This window comes from Chiloscyllium plagiosum, chromosome 7, assembly GCF_004010195.1.
Source record: "Chiloscyllium plagiosum isolate BGI_BamShark_2017 chromosome 7, ASM401019v2, whole genome shotgun sequence".
Taxonomy (NCBI): Eukaryota; Metazoa; Chordata; class Chondrichthyes; order Orectolobiformes; family Hemiscylliidae; genus Chiloscyllium; species Chiloscyllium plagiosum.
Window position 1 is genome coordinate 100,426,738 of NC_057716.1, and position 18,704 is coordinate 100,445,441.

At 42.4% G+C, this 18,704-nt stretch overlaps 2 protein-coding genes across 3 annotated transcripts in view; one reads left to right on the top strand and one right to left on the bottom strand.

Annotated features, from left to right (window-relative positions):
• The window catches only part of pdia5 (protein disulfide isomerase family A, member 5), a 122,795-nt gene extending 117,242 nt beyond the window's left edge, over positions 1–5,553 (bottom strand). For both annotated transcript variants that reach the window (XR_006312204.1, XM_043694262.1), the window contains exon 1: positions 5,424–5,553. Coding sequence is in view for 1 of the 2 variants with exons in the window: in XM_043694262.1 (XP_043550197.1) it covers positions 5,424–5,492 (69 nt within the window). In the remaining variant the exon portion in view is untranslated. The remainder of the gene's footprint in view (positions 1–5,423) is intronic.
• A 440-nt stretch (positions 5,554–5,993) lies between these two features.
• Positions 5,994–18,704, top strand: part of sema5ba (sema domain, seven thrombospondin repeats (type 1 and type 1-like), transmembrane domain (TM) and short cytoplasmic domain, (semaphorin) 5Ba) — a 326,569-nt gene continuing 313,858 nt past the window's right edge. The window contains exon 1 of the mRNA XM_043694515.1: positions 5,994–6,119. The gene's annotated coding sequence lies outside the window, so the exon portion shown is untranslated. The remainder of the gene's footprint in view (positions 6,120–18,704) is intronic.

An 18,704-nucleotide genomic window follows, 5' to 3' on the forward strand; every position in this document is an offset into this window, starting at 1 on the left:
CATATTTGTGTTCCCAGTTCTGATCTTGCCTACAGGTTGAAACATCTACGTCACATTTATGAAAGATACTGCAAGTGCGTGTAGAGTCCAACAGCTCTCAAAGGTCTCCATCCAGTCATGTTTGACTTTTTCTTTCCTAGAGAGGATGGCACGAGCCTGTTCAATCTTTCCTGATAAAAACAGCCAAAAGTTCTAGTCTCATTCCAATAAACCAGTTTCTCCCAAGAGCCTCTCAACCTTTCATATCTCTTCCATAAATATAGAGACTGAAACCATTCACAGTATTCCAAGTGTGGTCTAATCTAGGTTCTACATCAATTTAAAATACTTCCTCTACTTTTCAATTTTATTCCTCCCAAGATGAACCCCAGTGTTTCATTTGATTTTTTAAACTGGCAGCATTTAGCTGGCTCACTACTTTTAGGATTTGTACCCCCAGATCCTCTGCTACTTCACCCCACGGACACCAATATAGCCTCCTCATTTTTCTCAACAAAATGTACTAGGACATTTGATCTTTCTTCTTAGACAATCCCTTGAAACTTGCTTCTACTTTGGTTTGATGGGCTCTGAGATGACTGATAAAGCCCAACACATGATCTTCAGGTTCCATCATGTGTGGTTCTTGAAGGGTTGACTAGGTGCTATATTTGGGAGGTTGAGTGGCCCTGCTGACTCCTCAACTCCACCTTGCATATTACGTGTGAAGTCCTTTGATATCTTCAGTACCTCCCTGAATGAGTTTTCCTCAGTTTGCTTGGTCATATGCCAGAGTCTTCAATGAATTGACAGGGATGTTTGACCATGTCCCCAGCTTTCGCTGCTACTTAGTAGTCTCCTGTTGTGACCAAGTCCATAGCAAAACAATTGATTTGGGAGTCTCGTGTCAGGCACACAAACTACAAGCTCCGCATGGTTTTGAGGGATCATCACTGCAACACTGGGAAAGGTTGGCAGAGATGATTGGTACTGTTTGGTGACCTTCTTATCCATTGAATTCAGACAATCTTATGAAGGCATCATGATGGGAACTCTCCAGAACTTTGAGGTGCCTACTGCAGATTGCCCAAATCTTTGAAACATATGGGAGGGCTGGATGACTCATGCCCAGTAAATCATGACCTTAGTTCTAGATTTGAGATCCTGGTTCATCAGTCTGCTAAAGGCTGAAATGGAACAATGGAAGTATGTATGAATGATAAAAGTGAATTTGAATGAAAGATTTTCCAGCTGAAGTCAGCAACCTGAGTACATGCAATTATACTTAAAAACATATTACCTTGCAAGTTCCAAAGCATCCCTTCCACCACTGAACAATGCTGTAGATTTAAAATGCTATTATTGGGACCTTTCCAATCTACATGACTTTGTATCATAAAGTACACAGCACGGCTAAAGCTTATTTTCTGCAGCATATCTAAATTTTAGTTTCCTATTTATCAGAAAGAATGTTGAAAGCTTCAATATGCTCAATTCTTCCAAAAACATTAGAAGCATTAGATATCAAAGTGAAGACCAGATGCTTCAATGGTCGTAGGCTTAATTGATGTTGTTTTCTATGAGTGGTTGACATTTTAACAGAAATCGATGATGTTCTGAGTAACCCAACAATACAGGCAACTACAAAATGTAGACTAAATATTTACTATTTTCCATTACTCCAAACAGGTTGAAGTTCACAATTTTCACCCAGGTTGTGCATATGTTCTTTCTTGGTTCATGGGATATGACATCACTGCCAATGCTAGCCATTACCTCCCATCCCTAACTGCCATTGGTGATGAATCATTTTAAATCATTACAGTTTGTGGACTGAAGACACATCTCCAGTGCTGTTATGGAACAGGATCCAGGACTTTGACCCAGTGATGAAGAAGGATCAATTATATCCTCCAAGTCAGGATGGTAAGAGATTTCTTATGCAGTAGCTATTCTTGTCCTCCAGCTAATATAAGTCACAAGTTTGAAAGACACTGCTGAAGCAGCCTTGGTGAGCTGTTCTAATCCATCTTGCAGATGGTACACACTGCAGCCATGCTATGCCACTGTATTGTTTTGACCTAGATGTTGTCAGATCTGACTCATCCGAACATGTGGACAGTATTTCATTGCACACTTGATATGTATCTTGAGGATGATGGATTGGTGTTGGGAAGTCAGCACATCATCCTTGCTATAGACTACTACATTTTAGACCTTATTTATTTGGAAAGCTTGATTTTCCTGGATACAATTGAACAGCTTTCCAGGCCAATTTGAGGGCAGTTAAAGAGTCAGCACACATTGCTACGGGACCGAAATCATATCACGGTTAGCTCAGGAGGTCCAACACATTTCCTCCCAAAAAGAAATTAATGAACCGACTGGTCATGGCAATCTAAAAGCTCCATGGGCACTTTAAGAGATACCAGATTATTTTAGTTTCAAGTTTAAATAAATGCTAATAATCGTCTCAATGAAGGTTGAATTCATGGTTCCTCATTCATTAGACATTTTAACTGAGATCTATGATTTGCTGAGTAAGAATGTGGACAAAATAGTTACTATTTTCTATCGCTCCAAATTGGCATTAGGTTGAACTCATGATTTCTCATTTATTAGCCTTTAGTGCCAGGGACTCAGGTTTCATTCCATCGTTTGGATGACTGTCTGTGTGGAGTTTGCACATTCTCCCCATGCCTGCATAGGTTTCCTTCAGTTGCTCCAGTGTTCTCTCTCAGTGCAAAGATGGGCAGGTTAAGTGGATTGGCCATGGAAAATTGCCCCATAGTGTCCGGGGATTTGTAGGTTAGGTAGGGGACTAGTCGTGGAAAATTCAGGGTTACAGGGATAGGGTAAGGGGATGGGTCTGGGTGGGATGGTCTTTGGAGTGTGGATTCAATGGGACGAATGGCATGTTTCAACACTGCAGGGATTCTATAATGCTCGACCCTTTCACACCCTTTATAAGATCATTTGTGCAATTTGAAAATTAGATCAATAAACTTGACATTTTCATGGAATTATTCGTGATTTGAAGGTTTTCGTTCTCAACTGGAATGTAGTCTTGATATAGTTTAATTTTTACAAGACAGAAAATCATTCATCCCACTGTAGATATGCTGGCTTCCTGCAAGGGTGACTCAATTCGCCCCATTCCCCAGCCATTTATCTAGGCCTCCAAATTCTCTGTCTGCAGACAATTACTCAATGCCATTTGAGAGCCTTACTTCAAAAATGAAGCAGCATATTCTCACAAAAGGTAAAATCTAATAGTCAATGGTGCAACTAGGATTTCAATGAATTATAACACAAGCACATCAAAAGGACTGTCCAATTTTGGGTTGTATTTAAAGAGATTGTAGTAAGCCTCAAAATGCTTCTGGCTATCACTGCTGAAGTTGAGAACAGAGAATAATAAAGTAAGAAGTATGCTGATACTAATACACAAATAAAAAATATCATAATGCATTAATCTAACCACTTCATACACAACTTTATCCATTCCAGATTTTATTTAAACTTGATATAAACTTTCAAAGTACATAATAAAAGTTGATGTCAAAGTGATCGGAATCATTAGACAAATATAGTCTCCTTAAATAGAGAAACTTGCATGGCTATTGCAGATTAAAAACAAACAACAACTTGTGAAAAGTTGGCCCAAACATCTGTTTTGAAAAGACAAACTAAAATGCTAGAAATGATCAGATAGTCTGAGGAGATGGAAAGACAGAGTTGGGCGGCGCGGTGGCTCAGTGGTTAGCATTGCTGCCTCACAGCACCAGCATCCCAGGTTTGATTCCAGCCTCAGGTGACTGTCTGTGTGGAGTTTGCACATTCGCCCTGTCTGTGTGGGTTCCCCCCCACAGTCCAAAGATGTGCGGGCAAGATGAATTGGCCATGCTAAATTGCCCATAGTGTTAGGTGCATTAGTCAGAGGTAAATGGGTCTGGGTGGGTTACTCTTTGGAGGGTCGGTGTGGACTTGTTGGGCCGAAGGCCCTGTTCCACACTGTAGGGAATCTTATCTAAGTTAACATTTCAGCTTGACGACACTTCTCCAACCCACTGGCATTTTAGCATTTTTGTTTTTTATTTCAGACTTCCTCTTCTGAATTATTTTAACAACAATAATGTTATAGACCTGAAATAGGACTTTTCTTCTATCCACAGATACTTTCCTTGCTGTCATACACTTGTAACATTTTCTGTTTTTGTGCCAGGCCGCCAAACCTTTTTTGTTGCTTTTTAAGAGCAGGTACACTCAGAACACAGATAAGCTTGTGGACTTTTGGGCAATGTTTACAGTTACGTTCTCAATGTCACGTCCCACACCCATTCCATATCTGCCATTCGACAACAATTGTGGACCAGTAAAAACAAATGAGTGCAAAGCTCAAAAGTGCTCAGGGCAGAATCAGAATATTTAAAAGAAACAAGGTGGTCATTTGGCCCAACACTTAGGTGTCAAGTTGCAAACTTTTCACACACATGGTGGTACGTGTATGGAATGAGCTGCCAGAGGAAGTGGTGGAGGCTGGCACAATTGCAACATTTAAGAGGCATTTGTATCGGCATATGAATAGGAAGGGTTTAGAGGGATATGGGTCAGGTGCTGGCAGATGGGACTAGATTGGGTTGGGATATCTGGTCGGCATGGACAGGTTGGACCAAAGGGTTTGTTTCCATGCTGTACATCTTTATGACTCTGTGATCTTGCCAGTCTAGGTCTACAGTCCGGCTCTTCATGTAGACATTCCCAAGTAATTTTTACGTGTAGTGAGCATTCTGGAGTACCATGCCCTTACAAATATTTTCTCTATTTCCTCTCTAAGTCTGCCAATTACTTTCAAGGAAGAAAACCCGGATCTTAAAGTACAACTTAATCAATTACTTAAAGTCACAAGGGTGATGCGTTACCTTAAAGAGCCTCTTTCATTAATTGACATAAGGTGTATATACAAATATTTGCTTATGACTTGAGCTACGCGGTTGAACTGTTGGGATTTACTACAATAAAACGCAAGCACTGATTGCGCTAAATATGAATGCACAAGGAGCTAGAACGCACACACGCACGAAAACTAAGCTTTCAACCGCTACAAGACACAAAGCCGCAGTTTTGCGGGCAGCTGAAGTGATTTGTGAAAGTGGGGAGAGCGACACCTGGACAAGCTGCAGGATGGCTATGTGCGGGCACCGCAGGAGCTTGGCTGGTTGGTGCCCGGCCCCTTGGCAACCGCCGCCGCTCAGCCCTCGCCACCCCCCGGTCCCCTTCTCCTCCTCTTCCCCCCCCCCCCCCAACCAACTGGCATTCCCCTGGCAACTCCGCTATGGATCAACGCAAACCACAATTATGAAATGACACCGCCAACCTCCTTCCTCTTTCTACAATAAATGAGATTGCTTCCGTCCTGACGAGGGAGGACGCGGTCAACTCACCAGCAATAAGAAATAAGCGGTTTGCAAAGTCCCCGCTCCTGGATCCCCGCACTGCCTGCGCGCCGCCATCTTGCCACGGTGGTTCTTTTAGACATGCGCAGTCGCCCTTCGAGTTCTATATATAGCATAGCCAGCCGCCGCTAGGACAGCTGGGGGTTGTAGTTTCCGATTTGGAATTAAATGGCTTGGGTTTTATGGGAGGGGAACTATAAATCCCGTGAGGCATCGCGCAGCCGGGACGGGGCGCATGCGTACTCCAGCACGCAACGATCCAAGAATCCCGACCAGCTGGCCCCTCTAACTAAGAGGAGAGAAGGGGTAGCAGTTTTAGAAAAATCAAAGAATTTGAGTAACGGACGAGGATGAAAACAAAAATTATTACACAAATAGGTCTTTCTTATTTTTAAATTGAAGAGTGTCATGTTATTCTACAAGAAGTGGTGAATATGAATTTATCTGTTATGTGATTTTTTTAGTAAGGTTACCCTTTTGGCAGATGGCAATTACAATGTCCCTGTGAATGGTTCAGGCTGCGCTGTCGCTGAGAGAGCCACCAGTTTGCAGATTAGTTCTAGTGGATACTGTAACCACAGCGGGTAGGAGAACCGCTTCTTAAATACAATCGGGATTAAAGAGAGGCAGGAGGAGGGAAGAAAAACCTTTACTTTTCAGTTTATTTGGACAGCTGTTTTTATGGTGAGCATAACTTTTGCGAAACGCTGTCTTGTAGCTTTGATGATTTTTTTAAAAGAAAGTTTGGAAAGTTTCAAAAACTTTTATTGCAACTTCTAATTAAACTTTAAGACAAAAATAGCTGGCGTTTACTGATGATAGAATTGCATTTAATCCTTTTCCGTAAAATAAATAATTTTTTTTAAAAAAGTAGATGTGAATATCTTTCTGGGCAGTGGGAGCTAGTATCTGAATGAAATAGCTTCGGCGTGTTACTTCAACATACTGAGGCACGCAAGATTTTGTTGATGGATTATTTGATGTTTGGGAATCTGAAGGTTCGTAGTTATGTTCATCAGCCTCGACATATGTTTGTGTGCTTTGTTCATTTAAGACTGGATTTTTGATTTTATTTAAATTACAAAGCTCTTAAGAGTACCTTGGAGGTTTTCGCAGTGGTCGAGTTGGTGCAGTGGTCTTGAAACAAATGGGCTGGAGTTCTCGGCGCAATATCCAAACCTGTTTTTATGTACGGTCGATTCAAATAACCCCTCTGAAAGTTGTGGGATTTGCTGGAAAGAGTGGGGGAAGTCGACGTTGAGGGGTTATATCAGAGCGAGTGCAATTCAGTGATCGAAAGAAAAATCCAGCCTGCAGACGGTGAGATCGGGTGATCATAAGAGATTAAGGAATTGGAATTCTTGTTTGTGTGCGTGTGAAGCGAACACACGCCAGACTTTGAGGGTCGATCTATTATAATTGTACAACATTGGGAGAGTAGTAGATGCTTTGGGAGTACACACGCCAGACTTTGAGGGTCGATCTATTATAATTGTACAACATTGGGAGAGTAGTAGGTGGTGGGTATATTTAAGTTGAAAGTTCCGAGCTGGGAGTTCATCCCTTTCGTATGTCTTGTGTTCTGATGGCGTTGCTTGGGGAAGGGGGGAGGTGGAATCAGGGGAGGGATAATGTGTCCTGGATCCTCACAGCATAATCAGTCGATCCTGTGTTTGAGTCACGTTTCTGTGGATTGTGGGGCGCTCCGAATGTTGCGCACACCGAGATTTTCCACGGACACAAAGCGAGAGATACAGATGCTTTTGCATTACGTGCACGTGAAGAACATCATCAGTCAAATCGGGAAGTTTACGGGCAATTAAAACTTTTATCCCACACACGCACAGACACAAAGCTGCAGGTATTCAGACGGAGACGCGAGAGAGTCTGATTCTCAGAGCTGAGGTGTGGTTAGAAAGACAGCGTCAAATGAATCCAGTGCCTCATCTTGGCTGCCTCCTGACTACCTGTGTACCTTGTACATCCTGCAATAAAAGTGGCAATCCAGAGATTGTTCTGAGCAAGAGATTACAGCGCTGCAACACCCCTTTTGAATCACCTTCGCTCAGAATCCAAAGTCTCATGGTCTGAATCGGAATTAATCAGCTTTCAAAGACCCAACGTGAGTCGAAACTTGACTGCACCCTGAGCTTGTGTCTTGTACATGTTTGTATAGATGTTTGGCGTGCACGCTGTGTTTTAGATCTGTGTGTGCGTGTTTTTGATATAAAGGGTATCGCTGCTGGGGTCCGGGCTCCCAGGAGGTGGGAGCCTCCTTCTGTCCCTAGTGGCTGGGCGAGAAGGAAGTCTTGGAGCATCGACAAAGCTGGAATGGTCCGTGCTCAGGAGCTCTCACTGCAGGAGATGTGTCTTTGCTTTACGACCGAGGCAGCAGCTTCGCCTTCAGCGGATTGGAAGGGTCGCCTCAAACACCGAGTGAACTTTCCCGTTTAACAATCAGCGTTTATTTTCTTTTTATTCCTTTCTGCTGTAGATCCGGCAAGCCACTTGCTGCATTTTAACAAGCGACCAGACTTTCAGGCTTGGTTTCAGATTCTCTCACCTCCTGAGTTGAGAAGGTTGTGTTCCCGGGGAATTGGAGAATATGGTGGAAATTGACTGTTCAGTGTGTTGCTGAGAGAGTGCTAAGGATTCAGGTGGAAGACCCTGCTCATTGAAACAGATGGCAAGGGGCATTGGATAAGTAGGTGAATTCAGGGAATTTTTTTTAGTGCTGTTGCGGAAGAGAAGGATAGAACGGCTCAGTGATAGCACTTTTCTCTTTGGATTCAACTCCACTTGACCACAATTCAAGGAAGGAACCAAGAGGCAGTGTTGAGTACAGTATTGCACTGTCTTTGACATGATATGTCAAGCTAAAAGCTTGTCCAACCTTTTAAAATCCATTCATGGCATTTGTGTGACATTGATTGGACCAACATTTATTGCCCATCCCTAGTTGTCCTTGAGAAAGTGATGGTGAGCTGCTTTCTTGAACCACTGCAGTCTATGTGCTGTAGATTCACTCACATTGTCATTAGGGAGAGAATTATAGGAGTTTGACCCAGCAACACAGAAGCAATGGCAATATATCTCCAAATCAGGATGGTGATTGGGTTAGAAGGGAACTTGTCAGTTGTGGTGTTCCCATGCATTTGCTGCCCTTGTCTTCCTATATGTGTTTGGAAGGTACTGTTGGATGAACCTTGATGAATTTCTGCAGTGCATCTTGCTGATGGTACACAATGTTGCCACTATGTGTCACTGGTGGAGGGAATGAACGTTTGTGGATGTGGTATCAATGCTTTGTCCAGGATGGTGTCAGGTTTCTTGTTTTGGAGCTGCACCCATCAAAGCAAGTGGGGAAAGTTCCATCAGACCTGTGCCGATCAGATGGTGAATGGACTTTGGAGGGTCAGGAGTTGAGTTATGTCTTGTAGAATTCCAAACCTGCTCTTGTATCCGCTATTTTTATGTGTTAAGTCTAGTTCAGTTTCTGGTCAATAGTATCCCCCAGGATGTTACTAAGATGTAAAAGATTCCATTACAGTACTTTGAACAAAAGCAAGTGAGTTTTCTCTGGTGTCCTGAATATTTATACCTCAAACAACGTCACAAGAATCAGATTCAACTTGGTCAGTATTGCATTGCCCTGCTGTTGGCGATCACTGTGCACAATTTGCATTTGTAAAGCACCTTCCAAGATGTCAGGGAGTCTGAGAATATCTAGCTCCCACAAATAACAGGATAATATTACTCAGAAAATCTGATTTTTAAAAAATAAGGTAACGTTCCATTCTTTACAGCAGCGGCTAAATGTCAAAATTATTTAATTTGCTATCGAGTCTTTGTGGTGACCGGAGGTGAATGGTGCTATGTAAATACAAATTTTCATTGCTTTTAATTGGACAATAGCATGGGATGTTTGGCCTGTTTTAATGCTGTGGGAATCTATGAAACTCTAAATTATGTCATTTTTAACTCCACTACCTTGTTTTGCCAAAATTGACTGTTGTGGCTACCCTTGGGGAAAGGATTTAAAAAAATTCTATTGATTGTGAGGTGCTGTGAGGCATTCTGGGTTTATGAATGTGTAAGTGCCATTGATGTTTTAACTAGGTTAGATTGGGTCAGCTTAGAGATTCCCAAGGAATTGGTTGAAACAGGCTTTCTATGGTCCTGGCTCTCTTTCTCATGATTAAGTTTTATATTACCGTCATTTCACATTAATGTTGTTTCTGAAAGGGAGAACACAGTTTGAAATATGTGTAATTATCAAGTTTAACCTTGCCCTGACCTTCACAATTTGACTTTTGTCTGGCTGTGTTGAAACATGTTTTGAGGGGCAAAGTGAAATAACGTGTGTTCTGTTTCTGCAAAGATATCCCATCTGGTCATAACCTCATTATGGGTTAAAGGGAATTTCAAACACATTTTGTACTGTATCTTGAAATCCACATTTTTTATAGATTTGCAGCTGAATTGCTTCAAAGCGCCAATGTAGACCACAGTAAATAACACATCAAGGTTAAAAAAAAATTCCATTTTCTCCTTTGGTGCAAACCTGGATTGTGAAGTCTAGGGCACAAATAAGCTTGTTATAAATTCCTTAATTTCTTTGGCTCCATTGCTTTATTTCTCTCTTGTCTTACTGAAGCAGGAAGGTACGAGTTCAATCTGTCCCCACTCCTATACACTGGGCTAGAAAGAAAACTCAGCTAACACTGCCAGTGCAGTTAGAGAGGGCTGCACTGTCAGATATGCTGCTTTCAGATGGGACGTTAAGCTGAGTGGATGTGAACATCCCATGAAAGTATTTAAAAGAAGACTCCGGAGTTGTCTAAAATATCATAGAATTCCCACGGTATGGAAGCAGGCCATTCAGCCCATCAAGTCCACACCAACCTGCTGAAGAGCATCCTACCCAGATTTACCCATCACTGTAATCCTGCATTTCCCATGGCTAATTCGTCCATTCTGCATATCCCTGGACACAATGGGGCAATTTCCTACAGCCAACCCAGTTAACCTGCACATCTCTGGACTATGGGAGGAAACCAGAACACCCAGAAGAAACCCACACAGACATGTGGAGAATGTGCAAACTCCACACAGACAGTTATCCATGACTCTGGTGAGACAGCAGTACTAACCATTATGCCACCCAGGATATCCTGAATCACACCTGGTTAGCATCACTTTTAGAAACATAAATCAGGTTTTCAGAACATTTTGTGGTTTATTGCTGTCGCAGTGCTGGCACTCCCTGACATTGAGGTAGGCACTATATGAATGCAAATTGTTTATTTTTCCCTTCAGTCTGAATAGTTCTGGTAAATCGGACAGAAGCATATTTACCAAAGTCTTACCTTTTCCAAGATGAGCCTGAGAAATACAAGCCTTTCAGCATTGACTCCAGAATTGTTTGAGTGAGCAATTCAGTGAGGAGCAAACAGCAGCAGTGGTTGGCGTTAGTGCTATAAGCTGAGTGGATTTCACTTGCGAGCTTAATAAACTTCTCCATTTATTGTATACTGTTGCAAGTTTCCACTAAATCATAAGCAGCGTGTTTGTATGGGCGAAAGTGCTGGAACGCAGATAATTAGCATTTTATAGCTGAACATTCATCTCTATAGAAGAGGATTGTCAATATTGAGCAAACAGTGCTTCAGGTGACCCTGTGGTGTTTTGCTGCTGCATAGAGGACGCAATGCTATGAATGACAAAGGTGTACAATTGCATATGTATCTTTTCCAATGCAGACCTTTCTGGTACAACTCACACATACAACTTTGCATAAACACCCAATTTTAGAATGGAACTTTATTTTTTAGTGTTTTAAAGAAAAGAAGAAAATCAGTTCCTTCTCAATTATCTATATTGTAACCTTGAGGGAATCTGGCATCTTCCCAAGGAGCTGCCAGGTCATACACATTTCAACAGCAATCATAATTAGTAACTCATTGGTCCCCATACGTATTGCTAGATCACTACAAGTAGCAGTTGAAACTTTATTGCTGGAACAGCACAGCAGGTCAGGCAGCATCCAGGGAACAGGAGATTCGACGTTTCGGGCACAGGCCCTTCTTCAGGAATGAGCAGAGAGTGTTCAGCAGGAGAAGATAAAAGGTAGGGAGGAGGGACTTGGAGGAGGGGCGTTGGAAATGTGATAGGTGGAAAGAGGTCAAGGTGAGGGTGATAGGTCGGAGTAGGATGGAGGCGGAGAGGTCAAGAAGAAGACTGCAGGCCAGGAAGGCGGTGCCGGGCGGGAGGGATCCGGCTGAGACAAGGGGGGGGGAGGGGGATGAAGAAACTGGTGAAGTCATAAATAGAGGCAGAGAGCTTCTTCAAGGAAGGCATCCTTGTAAGAGGATTAGCAGTAGGTTGAAATCTTCGAGGAGAAAGTGAGGTCTGCAGATGCTGGAGATCAAAGTTGAAACTTTATTGCTGGAACAGCACAGCAGGTCAGGCAGCATCCAGGGAACAGGAGATTCGACGTTTCGGGCACAGGCCCTTCTTCAGGAATGAGCAGAGAGTGTTAGATCTTTGTAGAGAGAGGCAGAGAGCTTCTTCAAGGAAGGCATCCTTGTAAGAAGATTCGCAGTAGGTTGAAATCTTCGAGGAGAAAGTGAGATCTGCAGATGCTGGAGATCAAAGTTGAAACTTTATTGCTGGAACAGCACAGCAGGTCAGGCAGCATCCAGGGAACAGGAGATTCGACGTTTCGGGCACAGGCCCTTCTTCAGGAATGAGCAGAGAGTGTCCAGCAGGAGAAGATAAAAGGGCGGGAGGAGGGACTTGGAGGAGGGGAGTTGGAAATGGTTGGTCAACATGATGGGGGGAAATTGCGGTCCTTGAAGAAGGAGGCCATCTGTGTTGTACGTATTTTGAACTGGTCCTTTTGGGAGCAGATGCGGCGGAGATGAAGGAATTGGGAGAATGGGATGGCGTTTTTACAGGGGGCAGGATGGGAGGAGGTGTAGTCCAGGTAGCTGTGGGAGTCGGTTGGTTTGTAGTAGATGTCCGTGTTGATTCGGTCGCCTGAGATAGAAACAGAAAGGTCTAGGAAGGGGAGGGAGGAGCCTGAGACTGTCCAGGTGAATTTGAGGTCGGGGTGGAAGGTGTTCCACTACAAGTAGCAGCCAGTTTAAAGGGTCAGACCAGGTGACCAGCTAGACATCACAGCATATTCATAGCCCTCCGACATGAGCAGTGCCACAATTGTCCACCTTTAAAATTCCACAACTATAACCTGGTGTGGTAGATTTTTAAATGTATACATGGGATATGGGTGTCACTGCCATTCCTAATTGCCCAGAGTGTAGTTAAGAGTGAATCACATTGCTGTTTCTGGAGTCTTGTGTAAGCCTGACCAGGTAAGGATTTCCTTCCCTAAAGGGCATTAGTGAACCAGATAGGTTTTTTCAGCAAGCAACAATAGTCATAATTAGACGCTTAATTCCAGATTTATGTTGTTGCATTCAAATACCATCATCTGCCATAGCAGGAATCAAACCCAGGTCCCTAAAAACATTACCTCTGGTTCAGGATTAGTAGTCTAACAATTATACCACTGAACCAATGCCTCCCTAAAGTCTATTCAAAGTGACTGCTAGCAAGATTTAAAAGGACAAAACTGCCTTGCAAGAATTAATTGGGCGCTACTTGCATGGGAGCTTGAACCAGTTTTAGCACCTCTGATTTTTAATCAGCTCACCGTTGTAGATGTGCCTTCAACTGAATGGAACCTATACACTGCAATTTCTTAACTCTTTCTGCCTGTCCAGCTCCCTCTCCTCCCTTAAGATGCAGCTTTAAAACTTAGCTATTTGACCTACCCCTGTCTGTCTGATTTGGTATCAAATTTTTTTTGATAAAGCTCCTGTTAAACAACTTCTATGAGGTTCGAGGTTCTATGTAAATGCAAGTTGAGTGTAATCGTAAGCTAGGGCTTTCTTAGAACATTTGAAGTTGAGAGTTGCCAAGCAAGTCTCTCAATTCCATGATAATTTATTTTACATTTCAGTGGCTTATCAAAATTTCAGACATCTTAGATATTTATGAATATTTAAATAAATGTAAAATTGTCTTTTAAAATATATATTCCTTATATTCATGACTTTTTAAAAACTGTCTTATTTGTCATGCTGTGTTGTTGCATCTGTGTTATATTCTATTGGCTCCCTTTTGGTAATTCTGCCCTCTTCATATAGAGTCATAGTCATAGGGATGTACAGCATGGAAACAGACCCTTCAGTCCAACACGTCCATGCCAACCAGATATCCCAACCCAATCTAGTCCTACCTGCCAGCACCCGACCCATATCCCTCCAAACCCCTACTATTCATATACCCATCCAAATGCCTCTTAAATATTGCAATTGTACCAGCCTCCACCACATCCTCTGGCAGCTCATTCCATACACTTAACACCCTCTGCGTGAAAAAGTTGCCCCGTAGGTCTCTTTTATATCTTTCCCCTCTCACCCTAAACCTATGCCCTCTAGTTCTGGACTCCCCGACCCCAGGGAAAAGACTTTGTCTATTTATCCTATCCATGCCCCTCATAATTTTGTAAACCTCTATAAGGTCACCCAATGATTTGGATGTGAGCATAAGAAGTACAGTTAGTAAGTTTGCAGATGACACCAAAATTGGAGGTGTAGTGGACAGCGAAGAGGGTTACCTCAGATTATAACAGGATCTGGACCAGATGGGCCAATGGGCTGAGAAGTGGCAGATGGAGTTTAATTCAGATAAATGCGAGGTGCTGCATTTTGGGAAAGCAAATCTTAGCAGGACTTATACACTTAATGGTAAGGTCCTAGGGAGTGTTGCTGAACAAAGAGACCTTGGAGTGCAGGTTCATAGCTCCTTGAAAGTGGAGTCGCAGGTAGATAGGATAGTGAAGAAAGCGTTTGGTATGCTTTCCTTTATTGGTCAGAATATTGAGTACAGGAGGTCATGTTGCAGCTGTACAGGACATTGGTTAGGCCACTGTTGGAATATTGCGTGCAGTTCTGGTCTCCTTCCTATTGGAAAGATGTTGTGAGACTTGAAAGGGTTCAGAAAAGATGATTTACAAGGTTGCCAGGGTTGGAGGATTTGAGCTATAGGGAGAGGCTGAACAGGCTGGGGCTGTTTTCCCTGGAGCGTCGTCTCCCCATAGCATATGCCTCCTAACAGGAATTTTGATTGGGACTCATGACAGAATCATTTTTGTAGAATCTATTGCTGCCCCCTTCCTAACTTTAAACTAAGTCTCATTCACCCATCACCTCGAAGCTACATTAAATGATCTAGGCCTTGAATGTTAAATTGTCATAGAGTTATACAGTCATACCGCACGGAAACAAACTGTTTGGTCCAACCAAACCATGATGAACATAATTCCAAACTCACCTAGTTCCACTTGCCTGTTCCTGACCCATGTCCCTCCTTGATGTGGAGGTCCCTGTGTTGGACTGGGGTGTACAACATCAGCTTAGAGCCTAACAGGTTTATTTGAAATCAAAAGCTTTTGGAGTATTGCTTCTTCACCACCTGACGAAAGGGCAGTGCTCTGAAAGCTTGAGGACAAATAAACCTGTTGGACTATAACCTGGTGACTTCTGACCATATCCCTCCAAGCCTTTCCTATTCATGAACTTATCCAAATGTCTTTTAAACATTACAATTGTACCCATATCCACACTTCCTTAGGATGTTCATTCCACATGCAAACCACCCTCTGTGCTTTGGCCCCTCATGTCTTTTTTAAATCTTTCCTCTCATCTTAAAAATGTATCCCCTAGTCTTGAAATCCCCCATCATATGGAAAAGACACCTGTCATTAACTCTATCTATACCTCTCATTACTTTATGAGCTTCCAGGAGGTCACCTCTCAACCTCCTATGCTCTAGTGAAAAACGTCCCAGCCTTTCCAACCTTACATTATAACTCAAACCTTCCATATCCAGCAACATCCTGGTAAATCTCCTCTGAATCCTCTCCAGCTTAATAATATCCTTCCAATAACTGGGTGACCAGAACTGGACACAGTACTCCTGAGGGGCCTCACTCCTCTCAATCTCCGTTACCTCCTCTAACTCCACGGTCCTCTGTGTTCTATCATTTGTTACATCTTGTGCTTCCTCAAATTCCTTTGCCCTCTGGCCATGTCTAGACTCAAATCACTTGAACTCTCTCTCCTAAACCAGTCCGGTTCTCCTGCTTCTTTTTCCTTTTAAGATGTTCCTTTAAGATTTACTTCTTGGCTCAAGCTTTGTTCTTCTGTTCTAACATCTCTTCATGTGGCTCAGTGTGAAATTTTGTTTGATTACGCTCCTGTGAAGTACCTTGAAATAAAACGCTGCATTGATGGCACTATATATGTGCAAGTACTTGTTGCCTTTTAACAGATTAAATGTGATTTTTACCATCACTGGGAACAATTGACTTGGAAATGATGTGGTTTTTTTTATTCATGGGATGAGGGCAGCGCTGACCAGGCCAGCACTTATTGCCTATCCCCAATTGTCCAGAGGACAGTGAAGAGTCAACCACATTGCCATGGGTCTAGAGTCACATGTAGATCAGACCAGATAATGATGGCAGTTTCTTTCCCTAAAGGACATGTGTGACATCAAGAGAAGCATCTAGAACAGACAAAAGATAATACAAACAATTAGGATTTCTGAAAACCTCTTCCTGGCACTACCCTGGCCTCGGTGACATGTAATTTGAGAATATGCCTCTTGTTGCAGAATGTCCTGTTTGCCCCTCTTCCCGCCCCCCCCACAAACAACTAGATTAATGAGTTTGCTTTTATCGAGGTGATTGAGTTTGTAGCTCTGGGACACAAGAGCACAAATTAATTAAGGCTGCCATTTCTGGATGGTTCTGAAGGAGGTGATGCTGCCTGTTCGATGAGATATTAAAATGAGCTTCTAGCTACCCCTCCATTGCTCACAAGAGATCATGATTCATTTCAGTGAAACACCACGGACTTATCCTTGGAATTCTCACCAATATCTATCCCTCAGCCAATATAAGGCCATAAGACGTGGCAGCAGAAGTAGGCCATTCTGCCCATCAAGTCTGCTCCATCAATCAATAAGATCATGGCTGATCTGATAATCCTCAATTCCACTTTGCTGCCTGTTTCCCATGATCTCTGATTCCCTTACTGATTAAAAATCTATCTCAGCTGGAATTATACTTAATGACCGGCCTTGACAACTCCCTGTGGTGAAAAATTCCACAGATTCACTACCCTCTGAGAGAAGAAATTCCTCCACATTTCTGTCTTAAGTGTGTGACCCCTTCTATTGAGATTATGCTGCTTCATCCTAGACTTTCCCAGAATTGGAAACAACCTTTCTGCACCTACCCTTAACATTATTATATATTTCAATAAGGTTGCTTCTCATTCTATATTCTACCATGTAAAACCTAATCAATTTGAAATAAACACACTACCTGGTTATTATCAGGTTGCTATTTGTGAGAGCTTCCTGTGCGTAAAGTCACTGTGGTGTTGTCTATGTTAACAGGGATTTCATTTCCAAATTTGTAACTTGTAAATTACTACAGTACTAATTTGATTATAAACTGCTTTGGAGTGTGCTGAAAGATGCTTGGTAAATTCTTTCTATCTACACTGCTGAATCTTCAAACATCTCAATTAAATTACCCTTTCATCCTGTTTCCCCAAGGGAATGCCAGCAAATCTCTAAGCAAATAATCCTCCTAATGTGGACCTGGTATCTCTTCCTCTCTGGGGAAAGCCTGAGGTTTCCTCTTTCACTACCTCTCCCATTCTTTCCAACCCAAGGGCACTGTGAAGTGAACTGCGGCATACAGTTTTGGCTGAGACTGAGTGAAGTAAGTCAGCAGAAGCTGGCAATGCGTGGTCTGATTCATTTAACACCTGCTTTGTGTGTCTGGGCAAGCAACAAGCTGCAAGCGTGGACTCAACCGAAAAGTCTTGATGGAAGAATAATACTCGCGTGTATGTTGTCTTTTGCCAAGAGCATCAACGCTTTGTCGACAAGAAGCAACAAACACCTTTGCTAATATTAACGAGGTTCCAGTTAACATTAATTTGAACAGGAGATTTCACGCTGCTGGTACAGCTGCTGGCTTAATCATGACTTCAATTTTTGTAACATTTTCCGACGAGACCTGCAAAATCTGAATGGAGCGTTGTAAATTTAGAGTTTTTCTTTCATTAGGAAGGGTGATTAATTTGCAGGGCATCTGTTTATATCATATCAGGATGGTAACACATCACTTCTAACCCCCATCTCATATCAGAAACTGCTCCCTGTTACAGAGTTTACACAAATCTATTTTTGTCTTCTCTCAGTTGTCTTGATTTTTAAAAAAAATCTCCTACGTTTCTCTCTCTCATTCTCTTGGTAGCTGAATACAGATGGATGTAGGAACGAACAATTCTGAAAGGGTAATTAGCGGGCCTGACTTGATTAAAATTCAGCTCTGTTCCTTCACGAGGGAGGGAAGGGGCAGGATTTCTTGATTTTCGCATTTGTTTCTTGTGTTTTTTTAATCAAAGAGTAGCTTATCTAAAGATTTCCTCGTGATTAAAGCCTTTCTGCAGCTTGTCAAATTATAGAGGTAAGGAAGGAGGTGTTGATTCTCTCCCCACTTCTATCTTCCTGTTGGATTGTTGAGACTCTGGCAGTGATTACTGTCCTTTGTGTCATCACAGAGCTGTCATCTCTTTGACTGACAGACGTGGCAGGATGCAGCCAGACACCAATAATGCATTCTATTATCCATGTCAAAGGAGAATACGGGGGCCAGGAATGTGAAATAGTATAAATTAAGGGGTGTGATAACAGGGAGAATGATCAGGTTGATACTCAGAGATGTGAACTCCAGAGACTTCTAACACAGTAGCCCTGTCAAGATAACAGCACATTGCATTATAATATTCCAAAGACGCTAATTATGTATGTGTTGCACCGTGGAAGCCTAATTGCTCTCATATCTGTATCTAAAAAGCACACTCTTTACATTATACCCTGAGCCCCATCTACATTTTACCCCACAGTAAGCTTTGACAGGCTCAAGCTGTGACTATATTGCTCTGAGCTCATTTATAAATGCGTCTTTCTTGTAATTTTTTTTTGTGTGTTCTTAACTATTCCAGTGGAGTTCTTTTTCTTTAAATAAATGTAAGCTTTTTTTTCAATTCCGAATCTGCCATGGTTTAATGGGGTTGATGGAAGGTTAGTGCTGGCGTCGTGTGTGAAATACGAACT